We start from the raw sequence: 23,530 nt of genomic DNA on the forward strand, positions 1-23,530 counted from the left end.
TTACCAAGAGTGTTGATTGTGGAGCCAAGTAAACAAAACCTGTTAACTATCTCAATTTCTTCACCATCCATACTGATGCTGCCAATTGACCCAGTGGTGAGAATCTTTGTTTTCTTGATATTGAGCTTCAATCCATACAGGAGGCTGCAGTCCTTGACTCATATTATCTTGTCTATTTTTTAATTTATTTTTTATTTTATGTGTGGGTACCATCAAATCAGATCTGACAGGTACTGGAGGAGGTTGCCCCTCCTTCTCCAGTAGAGCATCTGGTAGATTTGAACCGTGCACCTCTGGGATTGCAGTGCAGCTTCTCGCCACTAGGCCACCAGAGCTCCCTGTATCTTGTCTATTATGTTCTGACTTTTACCCTGTCATGAGCCATAGAAAACTCCAAGTACAGAGTAATGCAAAAGGTAGAAGTTAACTTGATCAGCAATAAATTTAAAAACTCAGATACACTATGGTGGTGGAAGTGAAGAAAAAATAGTTAAATCATTCCCTGCGTTTTGACAATTGTATCCTCTTCTCTCAACCCCCTAAGCCCCAGTTTATCATTTCCTTTCACTTTTTTCTTGGGCTTTGGGGAGGAGAAAAGGAGATAAAGTAACAAGCATGCAGAAGTGAGCTGGGTTCTCCCAAGGATGGGATGTGAGGTTAATATAGCTCAAAGAGGAGCCCCAGTGTCTTCCTCCTCCTTTCCCCCACTCTTGGTCAGCATTTGCTGGCCTGGCCTGAAATGTAAACTCCTTGGCAAGCATTCAAGCAGGATGCTGGACTTAGTCCAAAGGACTGAGACCATATGTCTATATCTCAGTCTGCATCAACTTCCAGGATTTAAAATCAACCTTCATTCATCAGACCCAACAGTACAAAACTTAAAAGGAAAAAGTCTCAGCAGCATTATGTATTTCTTCAAAATAGAAAAACTGTTGATGAGACATGATGTGCTTCCTTTTTTTCCTTCCCCAAAGAACCTAAATTTTGTTTAGGTATCTGTCATACCCTCAAACGAAGCACGTGCTTCCTGGGAAGGGGATACCCTCTTAGCTCAGTGCATGCCCGATTATCTGAGCCATCTTGAGCCAATACCCTGTGTAACCAATTATAGCCAACAAGAGCATGGAAGAGGTCTGCTGACACATTTATGGGAAGTGAAAGGAGGCACTCTCCTCTTCCTCCAATCTGTCTGGCCCAATTGGGATGAGATTCAATGACGCCAAACAGAGAAATGGAGTTCCTGGCATTTTGAACCACTAAATCAACAAACCACAGCAAACCCCCTCCTTCCACAGGACTTAGGCCTTGAGCTATGTGGAGTCAGAATTTTAATTACTTAGAGACAAAAATATCTTTATATAATTGATGTGGCAGAAATGCCCTTTCTGATGTCAAGACCCTGGGATCTAGAAAAGAATGTCCTAAGTTGCTGACATTGATAAACACAGCTCACACGAAACATGTCCTTTAGATGAACAAATTCAAAAGAACAGCACACTGCAGGGATGTTTCCACTATAATGACAGGTAAGCTGTTCAAAAGGTCGGATTATTTCATTCTTTGGCTTTTATGTGTTTGACACACTTACAATCTCTTTTTCTTTCCAAATCTACTCAGGTTCTATTCAAATTACTACAATGAAAAAGGAAGCCTAGGCCTCTACTCTTTGGATTTACAATGTAGTTGGGGAGATGGACAGATGAGAGAAGAAATACATACATAAGTAACTGGGTCCAGGTCATAATAAGTCCTAGAAAAAAATTCAAACTGAAGCATATGAGAGTGACTTGCATGAGGGCGTAGGGGAGTTCGTTAGATTAAGATTAGGAATGCCTCTCTGAAGAGGTGCCAATTAAGGTGAGACGAGCTAGAAGGATAAAGGCCATTCCAGGTATAGGACACCAACACTGAGTCAATTTTACCTCTAGTGGTTCTACAGGATGGAGAACTGCCCCACAGGCTTCCAAAGCTGTGAACTTTTGCAGGATCACACTTCCTCATCTTTCTCCCACGGAACTGCTGATGGCTTGAAGCCACTGACCTTTCAGTTAGGGGCCCAACACTAACCGACTATGTCACCAGGAAGAGGACACAGCAACAACAAAAACCACGAAAAGGCAACCACCATGATGTTTCTATATTCAAATTATTTCTAGAAAAAAAGTTACAGTTTGTATCTTATTAAAAAGAAGAAAATACTTTGTTCTTAGTTAAAAGATGCTTTACAAAGGAATCTCAGCTTTTCTGCCTCATGATATAAGTTCTTAAAATTCGAGTCCATTTAATAAACAGTTTTGGGTGTTGGCAGATACAGTGCATCTCAAGCAAAAACAAAGTGTTTGTTCTGCAGATCAAGTGCAACTAACTAGATTCAAATTGTTTTCAGTTTCTAATGAGTCACATCTGAACTAAAAGAATAAAATAACACAAACACTGGCAAGAAAACACTGGTGAAATGCTGTGGCCCTTTCTGCGTTTATGGCCCAATAACAGGACAGATTTCCTAAAGTTTAAGAAACTGATCCTAACATATTCAGGGATTTTCTAGATCCCATCTCAGGGTTTTCATTCCAGCCTTTCTGATTCCCTTCCCTACCAGAATCCACCCTTAGGCTATGTAAATCAGTAACAGACATTCTCAAGGCTCTTCCTACTCACGAAACAATGGTAATTTCCCACTGTTTGTCAGACGGAAGCCATGCTGGTCTGTCTAGACCTTGGAACCTTCGGAATTAAGCCCTTCTCTAGCTCTCCACTCCTACAAGATCGGTCTGTGTCTAGACCATGAGCTCCCTAAGTGCAGGGGCCTTTATATTGAGCTTGTTCATGTTACTCTAGTTAATGAGTAAATTTTACTTTTTTCCTCTTTAATCTGATATTTTCCTTACTTACCATTCTATTCCCACCAAGTATTTTTCTCCATCTCCTTCAAAATCAAGCTGAAAAGGAGGTGATACATCCTTCTGTGTGTCTCAGAGCTCAATCATTTCGGTAATCCTCTCCTCCTTTGGAGATTGTCAGTTTGGGATTCTATATTGTTGTTGAGTCAAAATAGACCCATAGCTGACCTTCTGGCAGGTTTTCAGAGGCAGTTAATCATATGGGAGATTGTCCACACTTCTCCTATGGAGCAGCTGGTGGATTCAAACCACGCTTCATCAGGATGTTCTGTATAGGAACCTCTGGTGGCGTAGTGGTAAGGAACAGTGCTGTCAACCCCAAATCACATAGTTCAAATCTACCAGCTGCTCCATGGAGTAAATAAAGATGGGCAATTTCCTCTTGTGAGAGTTACTGAAATTGAATTTACTGAAAGCTGCTGGAAGGTCAGCTATGGGTAAATTCCTACTCAACAGTGCAAAACAACAACAGAGTTTCTAGGGAAATGCTATGCACTTCTGTCTCCTTGTGATTATATTCTAGTTTGAAGGAAAAAACAATAAAACCTACAGTCTGCCAGTGCAGGCTCTGGCAGAGCAGTGTGCAGCGTGCTGAGCTGCCATGGCCCTGGCAGTTGAAATGTATTAGCACCTCTTTGGGAGAAAGAATGGGAGTTTCGTCCATCAGGATGTGAGTCTCTGATACCCCAGGGAGCACTGCTATGAGTCAGAACCACCTCCCTGGCAGTGAGGGGCTTTTGTTTTTGAGAAGAGGGGAGAAGCAGAGAAGTCACGTGAAGGGGACAGGCTGGGATTATTAGGGAAGGGTTCTTTGAGGTGATACTAAGTTAAGAGAACAGGGGGAAAAGCATATGTACCTTCGGGGCAAGAGCATTCCAGGTAAAGGCCTTGAGGCAGAAGGTGCCTAGGGGGCTAGTGTGACTAGAAGAATGATGACAGGAGAACAGTGTGACATGAGGTCAGAGGAGAAAGTGGACATCTTGCTCACTGGGCTTTGGCTGACTTTAAGAGTCATTTGTATAAAGTATGTCTAGCATTTTAAGAGCAGCAGAATTCTGCTAAAGTTCTGAGTGAGAACAGGGCCCTTTAGGACTGTGTAGCTCTGCCTGTTATGGTAGTGAGGTGCTGACTCCACCCAATGAGGTCTGAAGGCTGTAGGACCACACGCCAAGCCTGTACAGAGCCCAGCTGTCAGAGTGGAGGCTGAATGGAGTCCAGCCTGTGATGACCGTCCAGGAGGAGGAAACATAATACAGGATAGATTTCTCCCTCTCTTCTAACCTGGTGGCTCAGCATAGGGTAGTGATCACAAAAAAAATATCATCAAGAGGTATCACAGAGCCAGTGGTCACAAGATCTACCAGCAGAAAAACTCAGGGCAACCCTGTGTGCTACAGACTAGAGTAGTCCAGCATTTAACACTGTGTCCTGGTCAAGATTCCTTGTTAGGGAGATATATGCTATCATCAGTATCCTAACTTTACATGATGGTAGGGACAATGACTCAGAGAAAGGTTAAATAACCTCCCCAAAGTTACACAGATGTAAATGTTAGAACTGGTAATAAATCATGGGCCATCTGGCTCCAGTGTGCAATCCATATATATATAAATATATGCATATTTATATACCACAACACTTAGCAATTCAACATTTTTTCATGAGTACAGCTTAGTGACACAGATGACATTAACTGGAACTCTAGGAGAATAGTCTATATCAAGTTCCACAGCTAACAGGCTGTGAATCTCCTGTGGTTTGAATCCATCAGCTGCTCCTTCCATTAAAGCCTTGGAACCCCAACAGAGGGTGGCTATGAGTTAGAACCAACACACTGGCCCTGAGTTTGGGCTTTTTTGAGTTTAATTATGTCAATCAAGTTGTACAACCATCTCTAGATTTCACAGCCAAATTTTCCATCACTATAAGTAGAAATTCAGTGCTTCTTAAACACTACAAAATCCAGACTTTTAACTTCTACCTTATTCTACATCAAATGATGGTGGAATAACACAGTGGCAGTGTCTTGGGACTAGAGTTTTGTGTAAGAGCCAATTTCATTATTCCAAAATGACAAGTGACTAATACTGAGTATTTCTGTTAGAGGGTGGGGGTCTGGGCTGTTTTTCCTGATGCCAGTCTTTGTTCTCTGTTGTTATTGTTAAATGCTGTCAAGTCAGAATTGACTCATAGCTGACCTTCCAGTGGGTTTTCAAAGGCCATAAATCACACTGGAGAAGATTGTCCAGCTTTCTCCCAAAGAGCACAAGGTAGATTTGAACCACGTGCCTTCAGGTCGACAGCACAACTCCTTGTCACTAGGCCACTGGAGCCCCTCTAGTCTCTGGTGGTCAGAAATTTGCCCCTAAGTGACAAGAGGATGAGGCTGTTATTCTTACAGAGGTTAAGAGACTTCCAGTCACACATAATTTTTTTTTTTTAATTTTGTGTGCGTGTACCATCAAATCAAATCTGACTGGTACAGGAGGATATTGCGCCTCCTTCTCCGGCAGAGCATCTGGTGGATTCGAACCGTGTTCCCCTGGGATTCCAGTCACACATCTTGAAAAAACAAACTACAGCACGGGGATTGGAAGCAAGACTCTCAACTCCGCCCCAATGCTCTCAATCATAACCCTCTTTAGAAATGTGGAGAAATTACTACCTTTCACTTATCCTTAGTTAACCCAATCTGGGGTGGGGGCAGGAGGGAACCCTATTGAAAATTCTGTTGAAATAGGAAGGCTTTATTCTAGTTCATATTCCCATATTCTCTGAATTAATTCATCTAAGTGTGGGGGTAAAGCAGTTTAATTTAGAGGATGCCTATGTTCGGCTCTACAATCAACACTGTTAGCATGAGCAGTCAGAAAATCAAAAGATGAAATTGCATTGGGAAAATCTACTGTCAGGGACCTTTCCATAGTACAGTACTGAAAAGCAACAGTGTCAGTCTAGAGACTAAGGTGTGCCTAATCTGGGCCATGGTCTTCGCAATTACTTGCTATGCATCAGAGAGCTGGACGATGACTAAGGATGACAGAAGAAGAATCGATGCCTTCGAGCTGTCGTGCTGGAGAAGAGTCTTGAACATAACATAGACCACCAAGAAAAGAAATAGATGTCTTGGAGAGGATGAAATCAAGTTTCTCCTTTGAGGCTAGGATTTTGAAGCTCTGTCTCACATACTTTGGGCATGTGGCCAGGCGAGACCGATCCTTAGAGAAGGACATCATGCTCAGAAGGGTGGAGGATCAGAGCAAGAGAGGGAGACCCCCGATGAGAAGGATTGATACAGTGACTGGGGCAATGGGGGTAAGTGTGTTGGAATCAGGGAGACTGGCTCAGGACTGAGCAAGTTTCAGAGCTGCTGTAAATAGGGTCACTATGGATTGCAGGTCACTCGTGGCACATAACAACAACAACATGCTTGTAAACCAAAGAAGTTAATCACAAATATAAAAAAATAAAATGTCTGTGTCTATTCATCTAATAAAGCCTGGCAGAATACTCAAGACTATGGGCCACAGTAACCATCTGAGCCTGATAATAATAAATTCACCCCTGCTGACCAACTCTTAGTCAAGAAACAGTCAGGCCTCTTTAGAGTAGTGAGAGAAGATCTTCACCCTGAAACCTACAGCATTCCTTTTCAGCAGGAAGTAGCTAAGAGAATACGCCATCCCCTTTTCCTTATGAATCAGGGTGAAGTCTCTCTGAGGGAGGAGTGATAGGGAATGGCAAAGGACACACTGACAAAGGGGATTAATCAGAAGTGGCTTTGACAAGTACTGTGGCAATTGGACAATTAAAACAGACATTCGGGGGGTGGGGGGAAGAACGAACTGGGGAGGAGGGTAGAGAAAACAGTGCAACAATGAATGAATGAGAACCCCAAATCTCTGTAAATGTTCATTAAAACTAGTAAAATATAATAATAATTTTAAAAAAAGGAAAAAAGAAATAGTCAGGCCTGTCAGGGAACAATACTATCAGGTAGATGCTCACGCCTTCAAATACTCACACAAGGTCAAAAGGGCAATATTGGCCTAGGGAGAAAGTTCAAAGGAAGGAAGAGGTGGGACGTAAGGATGAATGAAAGGAAACAGGAGTCACAGAGAAGAACTGGGAGAGTACTATTAAAACGTGGAAACACTAATTAAGGTCAGAAAACAAAATTTGTACGAATGATTGTACAGAAATCCAATTAGCTCTGTAAACTTTCAGTCAAAGTGAAATAAAAAGGTGGGTTGTGTTTTTTTTTTTTTAAAAGAAAGATTTTAGGACATAGTTCAAAGTAAAAATTTTATCATTTATGGGGGAAATCCCTGCGTTTCAAGCCTTCATTTAAAACCCATTAGTTAAAAATTAAATTGCAAAGGTGAAAGGAAGGGAAACCAAAGTGCACAGTGTTGGGAAATGCAGGCAAGAAGAGAGAGCAGCATAATAAAAGGGCAGAGGAGCGCTGAGGTGAGGGTGGGAACGGAAAGGGAGGTGGAAAGGCATTCTCGAAGTGTTCTGAGAAGTGAGGTAACTGATTAACCTCTGACCTGTTCCACTGGTCTTGAGCCACAGATCTCAGAGGAGGAAGTCAGTGGCTTTTAGGGTATTTCTTTCTGCTCTTTAGAAATATTAATGCTCACTAGCTTAGTCCTACTAATAATCTAGAAATCATTCAACCTCTTGTAAGTATTATTATTTTTTAAAATTATAAAACAAAAATGACTGACAGATTCTTTTCCCATAAATAGATAGATTGTTGTTGTTGTTGTTAAGTGTCATTGAGTCGCAGGTGACACATAGTGACCCTATGAACGAAGTCCTAGACACTTCCTCTATAACTTTCATCCTTTCTCTAGGTTCATAGGGTTTCCAGAGGCAAGCTATTGTGGAAGTTGATACTACTACTGCTTCCAAGCTTGTTTTAATCAGGAAGCTTCACCAAACACTGTCCACCATGGGTAACCATTCTTGCATTTGACTCATCAGTGTCACAGTGTTTGGCTTCACAGCAACCATGAGTTACCTCTGTACAGCAAGTGGACAGACCAGGGTTATATGACCTAGAAGAATGTCACCGAAAACAATTAAAGACAAGCCTGGGGGCCGTTGAGTATAGTCACCCACCTTTGGCTTGGGAGCATGGCTTTCTGTCTGCTAAGCCAGCTTCTCTCTCTTTCTCTTTCTCTCTCTCCCCCCCGCCCCCGGTGGTGGTTGTTGTTAAGTGCAGTCGGGTCACAGGCAACTTGTAGCGACCCTATGAATGAAAGTCCTGGACGCTTCCTGTGTAACTTTCATCCTTTCTCCAGGTTCATAGGGTTTCTGGAGGCAAGCTATTTAGGAAGTGGATGCCACTCCTGCTTCCAAGCTTGTTTTAATCGAGGAGCTCTACCAAACACTGTCCACCATGGGTAACCATTCTCGCATTTGACTCATTAGTGTCTCAGTATTCTGCTTCACAGCAACCACGAGTTACCTCTGTACAGCAAGTGGACATAGCAGGGTTACACGACCTTTGGCTTGGGATATTGGGATATTGAGCATGGCTTTCTGTCCACTAGGCCAAATGCTCGCTCACACTCTTTCTCTATTTAGATGTTTATAGTGACATGACTGAAATGTGACTATGTACCCAAATATGAATACAAACTATAAAGACTATGTAAATATATATTATTAGACTAAAACTCGATTTTAATTATTTGAAACTGAGGTCATTCTCTTTTTGTTGTTCAGGGCTTTATGTGACAATTTAAAACGTGTAATGGATATTTTAAACTAATGCATATATATTTAAAATAAATTATTACTCTGAAAAAATGTTAATGATCAAGTTATTTTCCTATTTAATCTCTCACATTTAAAAAGGAGTGCATTCATCTCCACATTGAACTCTGTCTGGTACTAACAGTGCCCAAAAGACCATCAGCTTTGGGTCGGGAGTACACACTCAGGCAGTGAGGGTAGGAATGAAAATGCAGAACAAGCTCTTTCTGCAAAGCAGATTCTTTTACTTTGAGCTCTCCACCTATTCTTGCTGTGGGATGTCCTCTCCTCTGATTATGAGGACAGAACTAAAAATGCTAATGTCTACAAAAACCAAGTGCCAGCAGAGGTCTCGCGTGTAGGAAATAAGGAAGCCAAGCGATCTCTTCTCTCTCGCTCTTCCTTTTCACACCACCCACCAGGTCTTTGTTTTTACACTTCTGGTCTACCCTGAGTTCTTTCACCCATACACTACACCACGCACAATAGTTCTCTGTGGTCAATGTGGAATCCCATGGTTAAGGGCGGAGTTGGCAGGAAGGAGGGTGGTTTCCAGCCAAGTGATGTCACTGAGACTGTAGACAGGAATTCCCTGTGTCTCAGCCAACACATCCTAACAATCTTGTCTATTGATAATCTCTGCAGCATTGCCTCCACTAAATGAATCTTCTTCCACATCTGAAACTGAAGAACTGTGCCCTGGGGAATCTAGCCTTTTCTCAAAGCAATTGCATTTGCCAAGAAGCCTGGGTTATTTGCAGACCATGAGAAAAGGGCAGTGGACTAAGAGGAGCACAATTGAGTCACCTGGTCACTCAGCATCAGTCTTATTTTCTAGAGAGATTCTCTAATTTTTACCTCCTCAGTTTTGAAACTCATGAGCTACAAATTCCAGAAGTTTGTAAACTTCTTTTCTGTACTAAGATATACCATAAAAAAGTGAGGAAAACTGTAAACTGAGAAAAAGTTTGCAACAGCTATGAAATAAGCTGGTTTTCCTAATATTTAAGGGATAATAAAATATCACTGAAAAATAATCAACACATTTAATAGAAATCAGTCCTTTTGGAGGACAGATTTTTTTAAATATTTGCACACTGTGTTTCTTAAATATTCTTCAAATACTTAAATAATTAAAAATTACTATGAAAATAATCAGCCCACCTAATAGAAACCAGTTGAACGTAAAGGCTTTCAACTGTGTGGCTCATAGCAAATTATGGATAACATTAAAAAGAATGAGCATTCCCGAAGACGTAATTTTGCCCATATGAAACCTCTACGCTAGATCAGGAAGCAGTTGTCCAGACAGGCTAAAGGAATATTGCATGGTTTATAAGGAGGGAAAGTGTGCATTGGGGTTGTAGCCTTTCTCCATACTTACTGGGTCTAAATATTAGGCAACTAACTAAAGAAATTGGACTATCTGAATATAAAGGATTGGAGAAAGACTCATCAACAGCCCACACAATCTTGCTTGCAGAAAGTAAGCAACATTTGAAGCACTTATTTAACAAGTTCAAGGACTACAGCCTTCACTACGGACTGCACTTCAACATCAAGAAAATAAAATTCCTCACCAGTGGACCAATAGGCAACATTTAGATAGATGGAGAAAAGATTGAAGGTGCCAATGATGTCATTTTACTTGGATCCACTATCAACACCCATGTTATCTACAATTAAGAAGTATTTTTTTAAGTGTTGCAGTGAAAAAAGCAACTGTCAAAGACCTCTTTAAAGTGCAAAGATGTCAGCTTAAAGCCTAAATGCCCCTGATCCAAGTCATGGTATTTTCAGTTGCTTCCTCCCTATCTGAAGGTTGGACAATAAGGAAGACAGAAGAAGAACTCGTGCTTTTGAATTGGGTGTTGGAAAGGGTATTAAATGCAGGGTTTGTCATAAGGAAAAAAAGGTCTGTCTTGGAGAGTATGAAACCAAGGTGCTCCTCTGAAGCAAAGATGATGAAACTTATTCGTACACATCTTGAGCATATTTCCAGGAGGGGCCAGTCCTTGGAAAAGGGCATCATGCTGGGAAAGGTAGACGGTCAGTGAAAGAGAAGTGCTTCAATGCGTTGGATATGAAATAGTGACTACAACAATGGGCTTAAGCAGAGTGGGCATCAGGAGGACGGTACAAGATATTGCTCATAAGGTCTCTGTAAGTTGTAGGTAACTTGAGCGCACCAAACCACCACCACCTAATAGAAAAGTTAACAAAGACCATAAATAGATATTTCAAAGAAAAGACAATAAATCTTGTTAATGAAATATACAGCTTAGTGACAGTGCATAACTTTAGGCCACTAACCTAAAGGTTACAATTTATCCACCAGTCACTCTGTGGGAGGAAGATGGCCTTAGACACCTGATGGAGAGTTGCTGTAACTTGGAACTGACTTGACGGCAGTGAGTTTGGCTTAGGAGTTTGGAATTATTGTAATATACAGTAATTATGATGTTGGGAACTCTGATGGCTCCATGACCCAAAATCAGCAAAGTAGCAAGGTAAATGGGTCAAATCCTGAAGGGAAACCAAGAAAATAATTTTCAAAAGTCCTCTCTTAGTAGTCACACAAGAAATGATGATTCATTATCTTAGCAAGAAGCTGTGACAAAGTATTGCCCAGTGTTGCCTATCAGGGAATTTCAACACAGATCCAGTGCTCAGGGTTTCCACTGAGGAAATGTTTACATAGGTATATTCTATCTAGCAGGCAACAAAATTCCAGCAAAATTTTCCAAAAGGAAAAGTATAAACCATATGCCTGCACAAACTGCCCAGATACAACAGCTCCCTCGTTCAATCTGGATATTGTGGGAGTCTTGAAATCCAAGCTACCAGATGCAAACCAAGAATCAGCTACTAAATTCCATCCAGGGACTGCCATGTCAATTCCCTTCTGTACAGTTATTCTCAAAATATTTTACCATCTGAATTTCTTATTGCCTCTCTTCTCTCCCTATTTCCATCACTGTTCCTTTTCTCTCCCCTTTCTCTTTTCTCTCCTTAATGCTTTGTTGTTTTTGATTGCCTTTGAGTTGAGCACAACTCATAGCGACCCTATGAACAAAAGGCCTGAAGCCCCTCTGTAACTATTTGACATTTATCAAAGTTCATAGAGTTCCCAGAGGCATGTTGTTTAGGAAGTGGATACCACTTCTTTTCAGAAATTCCTGAAAACCTAAAGGTTCTGGGAACACACAGCTTGCAGAATAAAGAATTATAGAGGGTTTCCTAGCAAATATGCTAAGTACCCAGAATGTGGGTAAATGAGAAATTGTGTGTTGGTGGTTTGATATTAACTTCACTGCCCTCTGCCCATTCTACCACCTTGCTAGTCATTCACCAAGTTGATTTGTTGAAGCAGCCATTTCTGGGTGCTCACTCACTCACTCACTTTCTCTTTGCATACCGATGTCATCTCTTTCATTGTCTACTAGGCAGAATTGTCAAGTCTCCCTTGGCCAGATCTTGGATAGATCCAAAGCTTTATTTGGAAGAAAATGTGAAACCTCTAGTATTTTGACACAAGAAGTCATGGACTTCAAGATAAGATATGGCCAGTCTTGTAAATATCCACAGTAACTTTGTCAACAATCATCTAGCATCTAAGTAGATGGCTCTTTCATCAGCCATCAACAAATGTCTATGTGTCACAAACTTATGTAGAAACTCAAACTTATCACTGATTAGTATCTGTTTCCTGTTAAAAGTGTGACAGAGAAAACTGGTATTTCAGAGGGATAATCTACGACTATGCTACATTATTTTCTAAGCATATTTCTATATTAATTTAGTGAGGAACAAAGAGAAGTTGTTAGAGAAATGTGTATAAGGTTCGTCAGAAAATCAAACTCGTAAGATCAACACAGAGATGAGAGGAGCACCCACTTTTTTTTTTTTTTAACCAGCATTCTTGTTTTATGCCCAAATGTCCAGGGAGCGTGCTCTCCTTGGGGTGAAGGACAGGCTCTGGGGCAGGATGTGAGAGTGAGTCCCTATCTCAAGTGGACCTGTCACCAGCCCAGGTGACAGAAAAGTCCAGGTGTCAGCACAGCCAAAGCCACACAGCAGTGCCCTCCCATCCCCACCCCTAACAGTCCCCATTGTGAGCCAGGTGGAAGGTTCTCAGACCTGCGAGAATACCGAGAATACCGGAGATCCTTGTTAATGATCTCTGGCCCCAGGAACATTGACTCCTGGGCAGCTGCTGATAGGAGAAGTGGCCTAGCCTCTCCGTCCCTACTCTGGAGAGGGCCAAGCCTGGGGGAGGGGAGGCAGCTCTCTGCTCATCGTTTCTGTGACTGCTGTACTGGGCTCCTCAGGGAGCATGGTGGCGCAGTGCTTCAGTCTAGCCTGGTAACCAAATGTTGGTAGACAGAACTCACTAGCCATTCGGCAAGAGAAAGAGGGGACAGTCGGCTTGTACAGAGTTGTTGTTTGAGGCCATCAAGTCGGCACGACTGGCCCTGGTCCTGCTGCAGCATCCTCATGACCTCTGCACATCTCGGCATTTCTTTTATTTTTTTAAATTTTTTTATTATTATTATTTGTGTGTGTACTGTCAAATCAGATCTGACAGGTACAGGAAGAGATTGTCCCTCCTTCTTCAGCAGAGCATCTGGTGGATTTGAACCGCACACCTGCGGGATTGCAGTGCAGCTTCTTGCCACTAGGTCATCAGAGCTCGCCAACCTCTGCACATCTCAAGTCCCTCTTGTTGAGGGTCTTCTTCTTGTTCTCTGAAGCACCCACACTTTTAAAAACAGTGTCCAGCCTTGTGACTTGAGTTTCTGGGTTATAACTAAGAAAATAAGTCTTAATCAATTTTTATGCCTTGAAAGAAGAAAGGATGTGTTAGTTAATGTAGTAAGGGTGAGCTCACGTGACGGGATAAAAGCACAACTAAGGAATTTATCACAGGAAGACTTTATCTGAGGAAGAAGATGCCTTGGCCTGTGGATCCAAGTATGCCATTTCCCTGAAAATCCTTTCCCCATACGATGATGGATACCTCTTCTAAGATAACCAACTATCCTTCCCCACATAATGTCATGTTCTCTAAGCTGTATCTCGTGTGTCAATTTTTCCTCAGGATAAAACTGGCTGATGGTCATTCATCAATAAACAGGTATGATGCTTTATTTGCCAGTTTTTGCCTGTTAGATTTAATGAGATTATCCTCCCTCTCCCACATTCCACATAGTGAAATAGATTGTATTTCCTGTCAAGATTTGAGATCTCCCTAGAATGAACAGCCTATATGGAAGCAACAGAAACTTGATGTATAGTACAATCTGGGTGTTTCTTGCTCATACCAAGAATGTCTGATTTCTAATTGTCTCAAACTCATAGAAACGGGAAAGGCACAGTCAGATGAGGGACCAAGGAAGACAAGAGTCCAGACAGTTTCTTTCTTTTGGAAATGCAATAATGTTCTAGATGAAGGGGAGAATATCCTATTCTTTAGCAAAATAATACCACCCAGAGAAGAACAGACATGATGGTCTTTGGAAAGGACTGCTGAAATAGCTGGAATTCTTCATTAAAATGGCTCAAACCTCAAAGACTCTGGGGAACACATAAATTAAGAGGAAAAAAACATTTCATCTTCTGGGAAATTCTTTGTTGCTTAGGACTGACCTCTGGGAATGACGCATTGCTAGACTTGTCTTTAGGGACAGGATAGCTAATGCTGGATAATAACAAAGACACTGTTAGGTCCAGTCTCCACCCATTTTTTCTGCACTGGGTGGGTAGAGGCTGCTTCCTCCTTTCTTTAGACGGAGTTGGTCTGCTACTCCCCCTCAGTTCTTTCCACCCTGTATGCCCAATAAGTTGGTTCATGATGCAGCTGTTTTATAATTAGATTTTCTCTTCTTCGATTTTTCTCCTTGCAGTATGAGCATCCCTAAACTCTACATTCCTACATTCCACCCATTCCTTGACCTAAGACATCTTGCTTATCCACCTATCATTCCACAAGAGCTTATCAAACAAGTATCTCCAACAGTCCCCTAAGAATAAGTCCAATGGACACTTTTTAGTGTTAACATTTTCTGTAGAATTTGACATTGTTGATATCTTACTATTATGCTTAATTTTTCTCCCCTTATGACACCAGACATTGTTTTCCTCCTAATATTTAGCTGGCTTCTCTTTATCTTCATACTCCAAATGTGAATGTTACAGTGTTCCATCTTGCATCATCTCACCTCATATCCACACACCCAACTGAGTAGTGATGATTTACTAATCTCTGTTGTGTTATTTTTATGTGCTGTCGAGTTGGAATCGGTCCATAGCTGATGTTCCAGCAGGTTTTCAGAGGCAGTAAATAATACAGGAAGAGTGTCTATCCTTCTCCTACACAGTATCTGGTGCATTCAAACTGCATGCCTTTGGGTTGGCACCACAACTCCTTACCCACTTAGTTTTGAAGATCACTAGTTTGAAAGTTGGCAGCAGCCCACCACATAACCTACTGTTCTACCAGAACCCCTTAGAGATAACAGAGAGACCTTTCTTTTACTACTCCAGAATTGATCCCAACTTGCATCCCAAATGTGTTTTAACTTCTCAATTCCATGATTCTGACCAGTTTTTAGAGTTCTGCCAGGAACTTCAACTTTAGTTTGCATGTACAATAATAAATAAGGGCAGCCATGTTTGGATAGTAAATCCTAAATCTAGGTAATTTTCTCACTGACTTATTGAGAACAGTAGACTCAGAAATTAAGTTCTCAGTTGAACTACACACATAGCTTGTGTGGAGGCTAAAGATTATGGTGGAGACTAAAACAAAAGTGTTAACCAAGGACTTTGTTCCTGCCAATTCCAGAAACTTGGTCAAAACCTGTCTCATAAGGGAAATTATCGTTATCTATTAAATATAAGAGATAATAGCTACCTTGTTTACATGTGTTCACTTAGAATAGAATACATTTTAAACAAGTGGGCATGATGCCTTAGATGTATATAGAGTCTGTTAAGCCAAACAGAATTCTGAGGAAGGAAGGATTTCAAAAGACATTTTTGGTGGTGTTCAAAAGACTCCTGAAAGCCCCCTGGACTTCCATGACTTTCTTTGTTCCTTGGATTATAAAAACCCAATGCTGCCTCACTTTAGGTACAACATATAATTTCATACTATGTGTTGTCCAGTTTGCAAATTGTATGATCAACTAATAAATCTTCAGAATTGTTTTCACTTTGTTTCAACTCTTAGAAATTATTGAACATCAAATTGTTTTCACTTTATTTCAACTCTTGGAAATTATTGAACATCTTCATTTCTTAGCAAAGATGGTTCACTGTACAGAGTCTCTAAGAATCAGTCATTCTGTATAAAACACAGTGTGAATGAAGAATACTGTGAAACACAATGAAAATGAACTCTGTAAACAAACCAATTAATAAAAAAAAAATAGAATCAGTCATTCTGATAATGGGAAGGGAGTATGACCAGGCAGTAACACATCTCCTTTTTTATGGCTTTGTAACAGTTCTGTAAAGGAGTTATGGTGCCATAGAGTGTATTACATGTTGTTCTGCTAACCAAAAGTCTGGCTGTTCAAATTCACCAGTTGCTTCACAGGAGGAATATGGGAAATCTTCTCCCATTAATATTATAGCCTCAAAAACCCAATGGAAGAAGGACCCTCCATGAGTTGAAATCAACTTGGTGTCTATGATTTTGTTTTTGTTAATAATTCCGTGCCACTGGCATCTGAACAACTACCTCTTACTAACTTTGTGTCTTGGGCAATTTATCCAACATTTCTAAATCCTTGCTTTCTAAAGTTTAAAAAACCTGCCTTGGAAAGTTGTTTTGAAGACTTAAGCTATTATAATCAATTATGTAAGAGTATTGAACATACCATGGACAGCCAGGAGAATAAATGTGTCTTACAGAGGGTGAAACCAAGTTTCTCTTTTCAGGTAAGGATTGAAGTTCCATCTCATATACTTTGGGCAAATGGCCAGGAGGGACCAGTCCTTGGAGAAGGACATCATGCTTGGAAAAGTGAAGGGAGAATGCAGAAGGGGAAAACCCTGGATGAGATGGATTGGCACTATACCTGGGGCAACGGGCTGAGGTGAGTTGGAGTCAATGAGACTGGCTCAGGATAGGACAGCGTTCAGGGCTGTTGTACATAGGGTTGCTGTGAGTTGCAGACAACTCAACAGCACATAAAAACAACAACATGCTTAGGTATCCACCTTACCATAACCTTCACTCCAACCATGGACTGGCAAGAACAACATCCCTATCTGGGCAGACAGACTTCCCTCAGCTCCTATGAAATCAGCAGAAACCCCATCCCATGTCTAGTATCTCACCCCTTGACACCTCCAAGACCAAAAGAGTGCTGTCTGTAGCTCAGCTTACATCTTGGGGTCTCAGTAACCTTTCCACAAGCAGAAACTCTGACCTGACTGGGCATCCTAACCCCAAACTTGTGATGGACTGGCAAATTATTCCAAACCTTGCCTGCACCGACAACAGCAGTGACAAGAGCACCGGTGAGGTCTGTAGTTCACCTTCCTCTTTCCTTTTCGCTCTGTTGATTTTGGGAGTTATGTTTGCTTGTTTGATATTTATCATTTTTTGTTATTGTGGCTTGGGGGGTGATACCTTTTCCATCTCTTCTCTCTCTCTTCCCCTCCCCCCACCTTTTTGCTCGACCTTTTCTCACCTTTCTCTCTCATTATTTGTCTTATTCACGAGACGGGTTGGCATAATGGCGGCAGCAATGGGCTCAAGTGTGTCCGAAATGAGAGGACAGCACAGGATAATACGTGGTTCAGGTCTGTTGTTCAATGACACAAAACAAAAACCACTTCTTGTTGAACTGTTCTCCTATTTGTAGTCTTCTCAGTTCTGTTTTTTTCATCTTTTTTACACTGCTCAATCTTTATGTTTTATTTTTGGAATTTTTTTGTTATTTAGTTTTGTTTCTCTTTTCCCTCCTCCCACCTGCCAACCGTATCCAGCCACACACATCCCCAACCATAGCATTGGCCATGGGGCAAAGATAAAGAACAGCTCCCGCTCCACCTGAAACCAACCCTGGGCCAGTCTTCCCGCAACGGCTCTACACAGAGAGCACAGAGAACTGCACCCACACCTCCATTCTTTATCACATCCACAGGAAGACAGTAGGTGAAATACCTGCAAAGTTATCAAATCAGCAGGTAGCACAATACACATGAACCTCTTAATCAGATAGATAAAAACAAAAGAATACAAAGACAAAAACAAAGCAATATCTCAGAGGCAACAGATAATAACTTCAGGCCACTCAAAAAATCAGGATAAGATGGGACAAAAAAAAGTGACCAAATAAAGCACCAGAAAACTATTCAGAGGAAGAAAAGCTCCTGGAATTTCTGAAGAGAAATTGAAAATAATGGCAATTAGATGTTTTCTACAGATTTGGGGGTTGAGGGAAGTCACAGAAAATCAAGAATTTTCTAAAACAAAACAAAACAAAACATGATAATAAAAAGTCCAATGCTATGCAAGATGAAACATAAAGTAAATGGAAACTTAGAAGTAATACAAGACCAGCAAATTGAAATTCTGAATATTAAACCTACAATTTCTGAAATTCATAGCACGTTGGAAGGACAAATGGAGGCCTAAGTGAAGAAATGGATCACAGGCTTAATGAGATGGACAAATTCTTCCCTATTAATCTGCTATGAGATCAATCAGGAAATATTCCACCCAACCGTCTCCATTTGTGAAGGTATGTGAGGACAGCACGCTTACAATCTTGTTCCCTGAGTCATCTCTAGTCTGCTTTTTAAACTTCACCTTTCATCATTCCTGAAGCCAGTCACCTTTGTGAAGTCCTCCTGGAATTGTTTAGCACAATTATGGGCAGCGAGAGCCAGTGAGTCAGTTCTGACTCATGGTTACCTGATGTCCCACAGAATGAAACCTGGCTCCATCCCGTGCCGCCCTCACAATCTCTGCTCTGCTTTAGTCCACTATGGCAGCCACTGTGCCAATCCATTTCTTATCACTGACTCTAGACTTAACCAATTGTCTTAGTAGACAATTGTGGGAAAGAGATTAAAATGGCAAGGAAAGAATTGCTAAGAGGTCCTTTAAAGAAACAAGATTCAAAAGCACTTTAGAAGGCTTTACCAGGGGCTGTAAGGGAGCTCTGGTGGCTTAGCGAGGTGTACAGTCAACCCAAAAGTCCCTTGTTCTAATCCACCAGCTGCTCCTCAGGAGAAAAATGTGCAATCAATTGCTGTGTGATTTACTGCCTCTGAAAACCTGCAGGAGGACCAGGAATAAGCTGGTTCCAACTTGATGGTACTTAACAAAAATGAGGGAAAGGTGATTACAAGATTCTAAAGTACTCCAAAGTAATTCTATTACAATATATCAATAAGATCAATGTGATACTTTAACCATTGCAGTTGCTCACTGTGTCACAGGAATGCATTCCGGTACGTATACAAAATATCTCCCTCCGAAGTGACTAGAACAACCAAAGGTTCCCTGTGCCTTTCTAACTTGGTGTCACTATGTGACACTGTTAGGATGGCCAACAGTTCCCATTTCCCCTGGACTCTCCTGGTTTTACCACTGAAAGTGTCATATCAAGCAAAGCTTTGAGTCTCCAGGCAAGCCAGGCTAGCTGGTCACCCTAGCGTTGAGATGGATACTCCATCTTCAGCAGTCATGCTCTCTCCCCATGGTATCCTCAATTCCTCCTCATTCCTACTCTTTTCTCCACTAAATGTGCGCCCTCTCCTCTGAGTTGTACTCTGAGCATTTGTAGTCACTCTTTTAAACAATTCTCTTTTCTCTCTGTGATCAGTCTCTTGTTTGATTTCAACATAACTGTTTTTAAGATGTCATGAACCTATTCTAGCTTGATGTCAGGAACATCTCAAAGGTGAACAATCATTGCCATTTCCTCACTCAAGTTCTCAATTCTAACTACATATGAAACTTGCCTAGAGAATTTTCTGCTCCGTTCAGAAACATTAAATCAGAATCCCTGGTGATAGGGTCCAGGTCTGGCCATTTTCTTAAGGTCCATTTGATTCAAAGATGCAGCCAACAGGAGAGTCTCTGACCTAATCCAGTTCCTTCTAAGTGACACTTACTTCTTCAGAATTCTAGAAATATTAGTAATTAACCTCAGCAGTAAATCTCTATACTTATGGGGATAAAAGTGCATTTCCACTTAGTTCAGGCCATTGCCAGACATCTGTAATTGTTAGAACATTCTTCTCTTGAGCCAACTTTTGTTTCATCCTAACTTCCAACTATTGAGTCTAGCTCTAAACTGTCAACTAACAATGATTATGTTTATTTCATCTAAAAGTTTTTTCAAAGGTTGTTGCTGTTGTTATGTGCCGTCGAGTCACGTGTATCCCATAGCGGCCCTGAAACCTGTGCCAATCTTATTGTCTCTGACCCACCTAACCTCAAGGTAGTCAATATATAAACTTCAATCTCAAATGTCCTCTGTGCTGAATAACCCTACTTGTATCAATAATATCAATAATTTTCTCTCCCCTTTCCCCTACTCTCTCATCTTTTCCCTTTCTCCCTTTCTCATTCTCTTTGTTATTGCTTTCAAATCAGAATGTCTTATAGTTGACTGATTCTGCCTTGGATTCCAAGGCTGTAAACCTCACAGGAAGAGATTATCCATCTTTTCCAGAGAATTTGCTTGTGGATTCTAACAGCAAGAGAGGTGCTGCCTTGGGGTTAGCAGTGCAACTCGCTACAGATTACACCACGAGAGCTCCCTGATCTGCTATTATTCTAATTATTCTCCAGTAGATGATTTCCAACTTATTATTGTTTCTCTCAAAACACATTGCTCTGAACTGAAGACTGAGTACATGGTGGAGCCCTGCCTCCCTTCATCCAGACTCTAAAGGGAGTTCCCGTGGTGCAATCTGTAGGGAGTTTCACTGCTAACCCAAAGGTGGCACCTCGCTAGAAGTGCGAATTCACCAGCGACTGACAGGCAATCTCCTCTTGTGTCATTTGTAGCCTCAGGGTCAGTTATGAGTCAGTTCCAACTCACAGACAACGAGTTTTGAGTGAAAACAAGGGTGCGCCACTCGTCTGTCATTCTGTTGTACTGCGGGACTAGAATATTGCTGTGATGTTGGAACTATCTCATCCGTACTTCAAATACTAACAGGGTAACATTGGTTGACAGGTTTTAGGGAAGCTTGAACATAGACTAGGAAGACTATCACAGGCTATGAAGAACTATGAAATCTACATTTAAAACGCATTGGTTCAGCAATTCCACTACTGGGAATATACCCTAAAGAGACCAAAACTGACATCCAAGCAGATATATGCACACCCATGTTCATTGTGGCTTTGTTCACAATAGCAAGGAGTTGGAAACAACCTAAGTGCCCATCAACAGATGAATGGATAGAGAAGCTGTGGTATAGTCACACAATGGAATACTACACTGCAGTGAAAAACAAGGAACTCATTCAATATTATTCAAAATGGGTGACCCTAGAAGACATTATCTCAATCACAAAAGGACAAACACTGCATGGTGCCACTGTTGTAGAAAGTGACTAACATTGGGGTTGGGGTAAGACTGAGAAAAACTGGATAGATTATGTATACTGAATTGAAACAGATGAGGGAGAGAACAGTTTAAAAGTGATATATGATAGCATATTATGATTATCACAGGAATCCAAAATTAAGGTTGTATAGTGGAGTGCATTGGGGTGGGGGGCGGTGTCTGGGTTCGGGTGAAGGGGATTGTATTCAATGAAGAAGTTTATCTTTTGCTTTTCAAAGAGAGGAGTGAACTGAGGGGGAGGGGGGGTAAAGAAAAGGTACAACAATGAATGAATGAAAATCCAAAATCTCTGTAAATGTTCATTAAAATTAGTAAAATAAAATAAAAAAATTTTAAAAAAATAAAATAAAAAACAACCCAAAACACATTGGTTAAACTCTCCAGGCAACATGGTGGAGAACAGCCCAGACCTTTGTCAGCTAGGACACCAGAAACCAAAAACCATACTTCTGAAACACTGAGATTAAGAGGAAAGATAACAAAAGTCATCCATACATCAGCTGAAGGAAGAAACAAATTGAAAACAAAAAAGGGAAAGATAGACAGAATTGTAAACAGCATGTTGGGGCCATTTTGAACCTTTGTAGGCCATGCTCTGGTTGCAGTGGGGACTTGGGACTGCAGTAATGTGCACACTAGCAGTTGGCTAATTACAAGAAAGGTGTTCTCACTCTGCTTTTTTCCATACTGTCCCTGGGGTCAGAGTAGTGACTGTGCACCCCACCACCAACCTTTAGGTGGCTGGCAGAGATTTCCATGCCTGAACCAACTCCACCTGAGACCAGGAACACATCATTTGGTCTCTAGCACCAGGAGTGTGTGCACAGTTCTACATTCATAAACTCCCTTTGGGAACTGGTGGCCTGTGCTGTGTCTGATCTTCAGCCAGTCCTTGGAACAATAAGGACACTATCTCTGACTAAGGTCTTTGCCCCTCACTAGGCACATACCCCAGTCACATCTGGAGCATGACATCTTCCATGGAGTATGCCATCATCCTTGGGCATCTCAGATTGGTAGTGACTGTCTCTTTACTTTCACCATCTCTAACTGGGCACCCTGCCTGCACCTATCACATGTACTGGCAAAGACACCATCCCTAGACAGGCAGACCACCTTAGGCTCCTCTGAAACAAACTGCATACCCTGCAATACCCCTTATACTGGAAAAGGCGCTTCCATGGTCTGGCTTACATCTTGAGGCCTCACTCACCTCTTGGACAAGCAAAAGTTCTGGCCTGACTGGGCACTCCAACCTCAACCTTCTGCTGGACTAACAGACAAACAGTCCCAGGTCAGACAATTTGCTTCTACCCACCACAGCAGTGGTAAGACCACCAATCAGGTGCCATTCCCCTCCAATGTCCCTCTTTTTTCTAATTTCTGTCCCCATCATTATTATGGTTTTGTTTGCTTCATTCTTGTAGGGGGTTCTTTTTTCCTAATTTCTCCCCCCTTCTCTCTTTTTTAGCATTTGTTCTTTCCTTAGCCTGCTTTCTCCTCGCTGCCCCTTCTGCTCTCTCTTCCTCCCCCACCCCCTTTTCTGCCTTTCCATTCTGATTCCCCTTCCTTTTTTTTCTGAAATTCTTTAAGTTTTATTTTTTATTTTATTCTGATGTATTTACAAAGTTTGAATACATTGTTTTCCACAATAGATTCTTCACATTTCCTTCACCCCACCCACCCTTCAAATTGTGCAACCCTATGATTAACACCATACCCCAAACTTTGCCCTATCCAGAGCCAACTTCACAATCTTCGATGCACACTTGACCCCACTTCCACAGTCACTGTAGCAGTGATTGTACAGTCATTGTAGCTGTGAGTGTACAGTCATTGCTACAAATCCATTTCATCAAGTGTCTTCCTTTCTGGTGCTGGCCCTCTGCCTACCTTTCCAAGCATGATGTTCTTCTTTAAGGACTGGCCCCTTCTAACAACATGTCCAAAGTATGTGAGAAGGAGTTTCACAAACCATTCAACAAAGCAGGCTAAGATGGAAAGAAAAAAAGTGACCAAAATACAGAACTAGAAAACCTTTCAGAGTAAGAAGTGCTACTAGAATTACCAGATGAGATAGAAAGAAAAAGAGTATCTTGAATGGATTGAGATAAAGTTTGAAGAAAATACTGTATAACATAGGAGAGTCTAAAGAGTATTATACTGAGTGTAATAACCAGGTCTCATAAGGACAAAGTCTGCATAAGACCATTATTGTGAAAAGGGAAAGATTACAAAATTAGATTTGTATAA

General features: G+C 41.3%; 1 protein-coding gene across 1 annotated transcript in view; it reads right to left on the minus strand.

Annotated features, from left to right (window-relative positions):
- ENTPD1 (ectonucleoside triphosphate diphosphohydrolase 1) overlaps positions 1-13,067 on the minus strand; it is a 64,564-nt gene extending 51,497 nt beyond the window's left edge. Inside the window, exon 1 of the mRNA XM_006880209.1 lies at positions 12,986-13,067. Within this exon, the coding sequence (XP_006880271.1) occupies positions 12,986-13,067 (82 nt within the window). The remainder of the gene's footprint in view (positions 1-12,985) is intronic.
- Positions 13,068-23,530: the final 10,463 nt, after the last annotated feature.

The sequence above is a fragment of the Elephantulus edwardii genome, unplaced genomic scaffold (genome assembly GCF_000299155.1).
Source record: "Elephantulus edwardii isolate Elephantulus edwardi_28Jun2011 unplaced genomic scaffold, EleEdw1.0 scaffold00006, whole genome shotgun sequence".
Taxonomy (NCBI): domain Eukaryota; kingdom Metazoa; phylum Chordata; class Mammalia; order Macroscelidea; family Macroscelididae; genus Elephantulus; species Elephantulus edwardii.